Source organism: Heloderma suspectum, chromosome 1, assembly GCF_057233095.1.
Source record: "Heloderma suspectum isolate Gila_16-S chromosome 1, 16-S_ref, whole genome shotgun sequence".
Taxonomy (NCBI): domain Eukaryota; kingdom Metazoa; phylum Chordata; class Lepidosauria; order Squamata; family Helodermatidae; genus Heloderma; species Heloderma suspectum.
In genome coordinates, this window is record NC_139458.1 from 141,209,306 (window position 1) to 141,219,290 (window position 9,985).

Consider the following 9,985-nt stretch of genomic DNA (forward strand, 5'->3'; position numbering starts at 1 on the left):
GGTCTTAAGCCTCACAAATACTAGAGCCACAAGAGGCAGCTTCTGCCAACTGGCCAAAAGCAAACAACAGAGCCAGGCCTGTGCTGTTTGGGAGGAAGACTAATGGAAGGAAAGGACATGCCATGCTGCACCCACCTTAGCGCTTGGCCAACACATCAGCAGGGAGATTCCTCCAGCTTAAAGGAGACCACATCCTCTGGAGAGTTTGCACTAGCCTATCATCCACAGGACAGAACTTTCTATTTGCCTGTTAACGTCTCCAAAGACCCCCAGCTCACATTATACAGCATCTGCAGCAGTGGATCTTTTAACAAGGCTGACCCACATCCGCTTTCCTCTCTATGCAAATGGCTTGGCTTTGCCAGGGCTTACTCAGGTCCCTAAGAGCCACTGCGCACATCCTGGGAAGCCCTCCTCCTCAAAGGGAATAGGAAACATACAGTCAAATCAGAGGCCTCCCTCAGCGCCATACTGCCATTTCCCTTTGACACCCATGCGAGTGCTGCCACCCAGGGGCAGACTCCCTTCATAGCCAGGTGCTGCCCTCTTGCCAAGCGCAAAGCAGCTAGCTACTCACTCACTCACCTGTTCCACAGTGAGGGGAGAGCTGATTTCTTCCCCCCGTAGAAACATGGATCTCTGGGTGAGCACCTCAGACAACTGGAAGGCATCCAAGCCAAGCAGCTCACTGACATTATTCAGCACTAGGAGAGAGGATGATAGAGAGCTAGCAGTAAGGCTTGTGATAGGGGATTCTGTTTTTCTTTCTGAAGACAAGAGTGATTTTGAAGGGAGAGTATTCTCTACAAAGGGACAGTTGTTTCCCTTTGAGGAAGCCAATACTACCCAGCATCAAAGGTGGGCATATTAGGCTGGACAGACTTTCCTGGCATGTGACAGCCACTCTGAGATGTGTGTGTGTGTTGGGGGAGAGCACAAGACTTTACTGGGAGTCTTTATCACTCTGGCATGAGGCAGAGTGATAAAACAAAAATCCTGCAACTGTGACATACCAAAAATGGCAAGCTACCACTAGCAAGCTATACACTTAAAGATGTAATCTCCCCACCCCATGTCTTGGCCAAAACACTTCATGAGACAACAAGAGAAAGTTGCAATGAACAAATCTGCCAAATAAGCAAATGCAAGGAGCACGCCAGTCCTTTTGGACATGCAGTCATGTGTGCCAACATGGCAGCCAGACTACAATATTCGAAGGCAGGCTACCAAAGAAATGCTTCACCATACTGTATTTCTGTGTGCACGCATGTGTATGTACACACACACACAGACACAATCAAAAACCAACTTGGATTTTATTTCTATTTTTTAATTAACTGGGATGCTTTATTTTGGAAAGAGCTAGACTGGGACTTGCCTCCTGACTCCTTAGAAGAGAGCACTGATTGATAGATTGTATTTCTATACCAGCTTTCTGAAGCCAACCAAAGCCGTTTACAGAAAGTTCAGAAAATAAAAACCATAATCAAATAAAAACATTAAAAACAACCTTAAAAACCTTAACTACAATTTAAAAAGCCAAGTTAAAAAGATGCGTCTTGATAATATATAATTCCTGGCATTCATCTTACCCAGTGAGCAGTGGCAGAAAGGCAATGACAAGGCTGCAGTGACTTATATGTGTGCCCCAGTGTCAGCATGCACCAAGATGAGGAGGGAGAAGCAGATCTCATTTGGGAACACTCTTCACAGGAGGGCACCACTTACCAGTTTTTGTTGTGATCTGAGCTCCTCCAGCGGTCATGAACTCAATATTTCCCAGTTGTAGAGTGCCAGACAGAAGCTTGAAGATGTCTCTGATCTCTTCAGAGCTGAATCCTATCACTTCAAGAGCAGTCTACGCAAAGTAAATTTGAATTATGTTATCCACACTATCACCATCAACTGTGCTCAGAAGAGACATCAGATGCCTCCAGATGGAGGGTTCCCAGGGCTACCAATCCAAGGGCATTGTGCAGCTATTCAGTCTTTCACTCCTTAATGGGTATTGCTATTATTTTGTGGTAAGAAAAGACAGAAGGAGCAATGGAAAAACACAGGAGGGGTAGAAATGGAAGATGATGGTGGCTGGACCCCCTGTAAAAGTCTATGACTGAGGCAGGGCAACTGCACAATAAAACCCTCATCTGGAGCATCCATATGCTCTTATCTTACTCTTGCATGGAAACTCAAAAGCTAGTGATCACTACACCTTCTCCCAACACACAGCCCTCTGTAGGAGTTTGCTGTTTAAGGGTAGGATCCTAAACACACTTACTGGGGAGTAGCCCTACTGAATTCAGTGGAACTTATTTCTGAGTTAACAGGCCTAGGATTGCACTGCACAGCTCTCATGAGTCCTACTGCAATCCTTTGTAATGGAATCTTAATGCACATGTTTCCTAGGTTCCTCTTACAGCTTTCAGTTTTTGCCATAATGAGCAAGGAGCCAAAAATGTCCAGTGCTCTGCGTAATAAAGGACACCTTGATTCATGCTGTGTGGAAAAACCATGGACAGCCATCCCAGCTATTCTATTTGCTTGGTTTTATGGACCATCAGCCAAATAGCAATTGGTTCAGTAGAAGAGCTACCGCACAGCTTTCATGCTTGAATAGCTTGATAATCCTCCCCCAACAGACTGCCACATGGCATTTGGTGAAGGTATCCCATTTCTTGAAAGGAGCAGTGGCCAGAAAGGAAGAAAGGAGGTCCCTCTCAAAGTCCTTTTTCCTGGACCATGTATCCACAACAATGGAAGGAGAAGTGAATGGAGGAGTACCAGATTTTTTAAAACGGAATCAGCTTTGCTGCACTTTGGTCCATGCAGGGCTCCATGAGCAAGTGCTCTGCACCAGTACAAATCACTTCAGAGAACATACTTCCTGATGGGAGCAGGGGTTGGAGTGAACATCATCTGACTGGCATGGCTGCTCAACCAATAAGAGAGGCTTCCCCCCCTCTCCCCGCCTTTCTCCTTTCCCCTGAAACTCCAGTGCACCTGCATTTCAGGAGCAAACCTCATTTGGTAAAGCACTTTACAGGCTTCAGGGAATCAGTGCTTTAAAATCTGTATTTCAATTCAGGGGGATCTCTGTAAATTCTGATGTGTGGAAACCTCATTGAGCACAATGGGAGTTACTTCTGAGTAGACACTAATTGACTTGTGCTGGGAAACACAGGGGACAGGAAACACCCCTTGACTGGGGTCACAGTGAAAGGCACACCCCTGGGCAGGGCTACCATACCCGAGGTCAATGAGGGGGTTGGGGCACACAACAGCTATACCGCGGAGAAAATGATTTAAGGAAAAGAATCGGACTTTAAGCAGTCTCAGGAAATCCGGTTTTTCCGTGATAAGCTCTGGGGTGGCTGCTAGATGGTCCCGACGTCAGGTATCCCTAACGACCTCAACACACACCCGGCTCAGAGTAAATCGCTGGTGGAGACACCCCCCCAGAGACTGGAAACTATTCCTGGCACCTTGAACAGCTTTGGGAAGCCTGTCAGGTAGCAGCAAAGCTGGCCAATTAACATTTGTCAAGCTAATGACGCTGCTATAGAAACATCAACATCTTCTGTGCATTCAGCTAACATTTTGGAGAAACAGGAGATGTTGGCACATCCTGTGACCTCACATCCTGCTTCATTCTCTGTTCCTTACTCTCCCTTTTGCCTGAAGATAACACTCTAGCCACCACAGATGTTCTGAGTCACATACAAGTATGAGAACCTTGAACTGACCCTTTGTATCTTATATCCTGGTAGCATTGAGACCAGATAGTTTCTGGATCTGCAAGAGGAGTTCCAAGACCACCTTCTTGTATTTTCAGTCTTTTGCTTAAGTTAATCCTCTTCCATTCCCTCCCTAGTGTGCCTTTCCTTGCCCTTATACTATTGTCTGCCTTTGACTTTTATCTTGAACACAGCACTTTGCTTTGAAAGTGCTTTATAAATAATAAATAGGATTACTATATCCCCTCATATCAGTTCCATTACTCTACCTCGCAATTTAGCATCCATATTTATTTATTTAAAATATTTCTTGGCCACCTTTCAGGGCAAAAGACCTCCCAAGCCCACATACAATTTGTGCGGACTAAGTCATTCCCACAGCTTTCTGAGTAGGAAGGGAGCATGTGTGGTGGTGCAGAACCTCAAGAAACAAAGAGACAATGCCAGTGGGAAGACAATGAGAAGCAGCTTCAAACTCCGTTACTTTTGTCTAAACAGCTCTAATTGCCATTAAATAAAGCACACAATGGACAGCCACTATATTCAAAAATGAAACATTATCTGGCTCGTGAGCATTTTTTTTCTCCCAAGTTTGATTCTGAAAAGCAATTCAGCCCTGATCCACTGAAGGAGCAGGCACATCTTTTAAAAACCGAGGAAAAAGCCCACCCAACAGGCTTTACCTTAAGCCAAGGTGGGCAACTTGTGGCCCTCCAGATGTTGGACTGCGATTCCCATGATACCTCATCATTGGCTATGCTGACTAGGGGTGATGGTAGCTGCAGTCCAACATCTGGAGAGCCACACAGTTTCCACCCCTGGCCTAAAGTGTTGCCTGGAGTCAAGGAGGAAACTCACCATGACCTTGCTGAACATCTCTTTGTCATCCAGGTTCTCATTGGTTACACAGCCAGACTGGTTCAGGTAATGATAGCTCTTGGGCTCCAGCAAGGCCAGGGCTTCTGTAGGGAGGCAGCTCCCAGAAGGAGAAGCAAACAAATCAGAGGCCAGGGAAGGAAGGGATGGGGAGAGAAGCAAAGCACGGAGAAAGGAGAGAGATATGAGCTATAAACACTCAGGAAGCAACCAACTTCCCCCCCACCACTATTGCTTTCTTCTCAGAAGTTGTCTACACAGCACTCCCTGTTCAACACCATAGGATCGAAACTGAAGCAGGGACAACAGGCTGTGGAAGACATCCTGCATGGCTAACACTAGCCCAGTAACTGCCTTGTATGACATGCCATAAGGTGGGGAAACCAGTGTAGGTTGAAACAGTGGAGAAAGCAGAGGATGGCAGGGAGTTTCCCTGGGCCAGTGAAAATCTCACCAGGATTCTGCCCACTGGAGGCAAATGACTAGATACATGCAAATGCATGCAACTAGGACTGGACAGATGCTTTAAAAAAAATGGAAAGCAGCCTTGGCAGGCTGCAATTTTTTAACAGCTGGGGAGGAGGTTACTTAAACCCTGGAATAGTGTAAGCAACTGGGCAGGGGGGTGAATTTTGAGTAGAAAAATGGGTCAAAAGTGAGTAAAGGGTTAACACATCCCTTTTTCTTACTGTTCCTCTCAAGACTTTTAATTTAAAACTGTCTAGCTTGTCCCTGAGCCTCAGAATACTTCTGACATTTTGGGAACCTAGGTACCAAATTCCCCAGACACCCAAGTATAGAAGCCTTCCAAACCTAGTTTATTGGCATATTAGTAAATACAGCTACAATTGAGCAAAATTAGATACTTCTCTGTTTGGCCCCAGAAGTCCCCCTTCTCCAGTCCAAGAATTGTTGAAGTGAATGAAGGAGGAAGCCCTACCACATCCCTCCGTTATCTGTGGTGTATTCCAACCATTGGTTCATTCCTGGGTGCCACTGTAAATCTGCCTCCATCGATCTGAGATGGGTTCTTGTGTGTGAAGGGAGAACACCCCGATCTCTACAGTTCATCCCATGTGTGGCCTGGCTGTGCTCTGTGCTGACTGCCATCATGAGGGAGGCTGTATCACGTGTTTCAACCATTTGAAGTTAAAATATGTGAGAGCCAGTGTGGCGTAGCAGTTATAGTGTTGGACTGGGACTTGGGAGATCTAGGTTCTAGACCCACTCAGCCATGAAACTCACTGGGTGACCTTGGGCCAGTCACTGACTCTCAGCCTAGCCTACTCCACAGGGTTATTGTGAGGATAAAATGGAGAGGAGGGGGACTGTGTACACTGTCTTGGGCTCTGTGGATATAAAAGTTACAAATAAATAAAATAAAAATGTCCCATTTTTTCCCCTAAGCAATTCAAGGCTTGAAGCAGCCAAGAACCACATTACCTTTCAGCAGAGCTAAGCCAAATACAACTTGGAACCAACCTCACGCCATTTGAAGCCACTAAAGAGCATTATAGTGAACACAGCAGACCAATCACAGCAGTGCCACCACAGAGGAAACTTCATTCACTGGAACCGGAGACAAGGCATTTTCAGAGTTATATGCCTGCCCCCTCCCCTGTGCAGTGAGGCAGCCGCTCTCACAGGAGTGGAGTGGACAGAGCCTTCCCTTAGGGGCTATAGGAGTGCATCATGGCCACCTAGGGGTCCCAGTGGGCATGGCTTCACTCAGACAGGGCTGCCACAATGTGTTCCACTCTGACAGCTGTGTACAGGCTTCATGGTATCAAACTTAAGTGCCATTCCAACCCATGTGAACCCGGGACTATTCACTCGTCAGAAATAAAGGTTGTTCGCTCAACACCAGCCCAAGCAGAGCATGCCCTGGGAATGTGAGACATGTGTCTGCAGTGCTGGTGTTTGTTTGTTTCTTACAGATGCTTTACTTTCAAACTCACCACATTTAACGTGGGATTTCTGGGACATGAACCCTCAGGCACGTTCACAACCTGTTCTGATAAGGAGTTCTTGCTTCTAATATGTAGGGCTTTTTGTTTGTTTTTTCTGTGAACCGATGACTACAGTTAACGTAGCATGTAACAGGGAAAACAGCCACTGCTAATTCGAATGATGAGCCCTAGAAATGCGCCTATTTGAACAAGCATTGTGAAGAGGGGCACCTTCAGAAGTATCCTAATGAGCTCAGCACAGCAGCAGGGGAGAAAGTAAACACTAGCAAGTATGGCAAGGGAGAGGCTGTGGCTCAGTGGTAGACCACATGCTTGCATGCTGAAAGCCCCAGGTTCAATCCCCAGCATCTCCAGATAGGGCTGGAAAAAGTCCTGCCTGAAATCCTGGAGAGCCGCTGCCAGTCAGTGTCCACAATACTGGGCTTGATGGGCCAATGGTCTGACTCAGTATAAGGCAGCTTCCTTATTACCTTGACTGCTTCCAGTTTCATCCCTCACAGGAAGAAGGGGATTCTGGGAAAACTTCCAGGACTTCTGGATGTAGGGGTGAGGAATCAGGGGCAAGGCAGAGAGAGGCCTCAGGTAGTTTAGGGTCCAAGGAGGCTGAGTTGGTGCAGGGTAGGGAGCAGAGACACAGTGCTCTGACCAGCCCATATGAAACGTTTCCCTTTAGGAATTGGCCAAGGATGCAGTTAAGACAGAAACTGGGCCATCAATTCTGAGGCCAATACAGGTGTCTCCCTGTTTCCTTCCTCCTGCAAGAGAGATGTGTAGGACCCAAACAAGGACCCATGGACAGTAAGCAGGATTACCCAGAGTCAATGGGAGGTGTAAGAAACACAATACATGATTTAAATATATCTTCTGAAAGTGGTTTTATATCCCTGATATCTTCCCATAAAGCCATAGTAGCAATGACATTCCCAAACTGGAATTCTGGGCTCAGCTTTCTACCACTTGATAGGCCTATTTGAGGCAGCGGGTGGACAGCTGTGGCCCTCCAGGTTATGTTGGACTACAACTCCCATCATCCCCAACTATCACCATTGTGGCTGGGGCTGATGGGAGTGGGAGACCAACATCATCTGGGTGGGCCACAGGTTCCCTGCCACTGGTGTAGAGCTTTGTCCCTAGGATTCTGGATGTCCGTCTGAATTCTGGGAAATGGGCCTCCCCTCTGAGCCACCTCTGTGTGAGGCACTCTCAACAGTCTAAGAGAGCTATTCTCACTGAATCAAAGACAGCAACTTCAAGAAAACCCATTACCTTTTTGTTCGCTGCTGACACCAGCTAATAAGGCATAGAAGATATGATAATTACGTTCTCCTGGGTTCTGGTGAACAACTCTGTTCTGAAACAAAGAAGAACAGACGGCAGATAACACCAAACCCACACGCAAACTAGCAAGTCATGAGGTGCTCAACATTTAAGTTGTGTTGAGTTTGTGTGTTGTACTCCGAAGGAAGAAAAGCACCGGCGCTTAGCATCATGTCTGCCATCCCAGCAACAGAAAAGGGTCCAGGAGTGTGTCCACACAAACAGTTTTTCATGCAACTGCTGTCGGTATCCATGCAAGAAGGGGTCAATACCACAACCTGTGGCCTGTCATTTTTTACACTCCATTTCCTTGTTCTCTTATGCCAAATTGTGTCCCTCATTAAAGCATGCAGTTCTTGCATGATTGGTGAGGAGCGAGGTTTGTCTTGCGTTGTCCTTCTTCAAGGCCGTTTTCCTGTCACTACATCTCCACTATTGGAGCCTTTTTGGTGAATTTAGCACCATTGCAACCACACACACTGATTCACCTAGACACTTTGCTCACTTTTTCTGCTAGCAGAAGCAAACAATTTGGCTACTTCAGAGTCTCAAAACCTGGCCGCTCCATGTTTTAAGGAACCAGTTCCGCCCATCTTTTTCAGCACTGTATAAAAATTCATTGGGACTGGTGTATGGCTTCATCGGTGCACAGGTGCAATTGCATAAAACAAGAGCATATATTAATAAAATAAAGAGGTTGAATGTGCAGTTCTAGGATAAGGAACCATGTGTACTATGGGAAACGCATAATTATTTTTCAGTGGGTGAAGGTGGAACAAAGTAAGAGAGCACAGCCTACTTGATGCGGACACAGCTTAGTTTCTGCTGAGCAGAGCACTTAGCGGTGCTAAGGCTGTACCCAGTACCACTCAACTGCTGCTTTTACATCATCTCCACATCATCAGGACATGGGGAGTGGAAGAGTTTGGAAGGGAAGATGGTCAGGAGAAAAGCATGGACTCTACTCACCTTCTCCAATAAATCTGAGCAACAGGTTAAGGAAGAAGCAACATTAAGGCGACCCCATAAACAGACTCTCCAATACCTGGTGCGCAAATCTTTGAATCGCACCAAAAGGAATTCAGCTGCAAGGAGCTCTCTAATGTTGCTGTCCCCAAATTATGTGGCTTCCAATGGGTTAAAGAACTACACTTTGCTGGAACAGAAATCTCAACAGAGTGGGGAGGAGGGTCCCCTTGTGTGACATGGTTCTCCATTGCTAAATAAGCTACAGAAACACACTGCTCACTAGTGTCTCTCTTCCCTTTGCCCCAGCAGTCCTTGGTGCGTGCTATGGGGATCAAGTTTGAAACTGCCAAAGAGAAGGATACAGTCAGTGACTCTCCCTCCCTGGATATGCCCATGCTGGGAAAAGTGCAGCTGGATGAATTTGCCAAAGCGGCTAGAATTGTTGTTATATACTGTCTTGGCATTCCCAAAAGCTTCCAGGATCGGGCTAGGGAGAAAAGAAGAAGGGAGTTTAATAGATACGTTCGCAAGGTATATTTACGATACATCTGTGCAAGTTCTATAGTTCTGCACAAGCCTGGAATTCCTTACTAGGGGGACCGTTCAGATCTTGAGAATCTGAGCCTTCTTTTAAGAAAAAAAGTAAGCTTCTAATTCTTAAATGCTGTAACGATAGACATGAAAGTGAATAAGCAATGACTGGTGAAATCTCAGAAGTCAGAGATTTCACTAGGCATTGCTCCTTACCATTCCACATGTCTAGCAGGAGCTGGATCAGACAAATATATACAAATATTCTTAATCTGCATTAGCAGTCCAGCTTTTCTTAGTGCAGAATTTTGCACCAAGCAGTCCCACTGATAAACACCGACACCTGAGGAAATGGGGAATGTGAATGGGTAGCATTAGTGGCTTATTGTTTTAGTGCCCCGGCTCTAAACAGTACCCAGCTGTCACTCTGATCTGAACAGAGACCTGAGCTTTGGAGGCATACCGAAACAGCTCTCGTTTTAGAGCAGCTGTGCTGCTGTTTCAACTCTTCTGTTCTCCGCAGCTGAAAGGCTACCTGGGAGAAGCCAATGAGGCCTGAACAATCCACACAAATGTATTCCCTGTGCA

The 9,985-nt window shown here is 46.2% G+C and overlaps 1 protein-coding gene across 1 annotated transcript in view; it reads right to left on the minus strand.

Annotated features, from left to right (window-relative positions):
* LOC146358171 (unconventional myosin-X-like) overlaps nucleotides 1-7,926 on the minus strand; it is a 71,988-nt gene extending 64,062 nt beyond the window's left edge. Inside the window, exons 1-4 of the mRNA XM_084804542.1 lie at nucleotides 7,847-7,926; nucleotides 4,593-4,696; nucleotides 1,729-1,858; nucleotides 586-704 (exon numbers count right to left, since the gene is read on the minus strand). Of these exons, the coding sequence (XP_084660668.1) occupies nucleotides 586-704; nucleotides 1,729-1,858; nucleotides 4,593-4,610 (267 nt within the window). The 5' untranslated portion in view covers nucleotides 4,611-4,696; nucleotides 7,847-7,926. The remainder of the gene's footprint in view (nucleotides 1-585; nucleotides 705-1,728; nucleotides 1,859-4,592; nucleotides 4,697-7,846) is intronic.
* Between the last annotated feature and the right edge of the window lie 2,059 nt (nucleotides 7,927-9,985).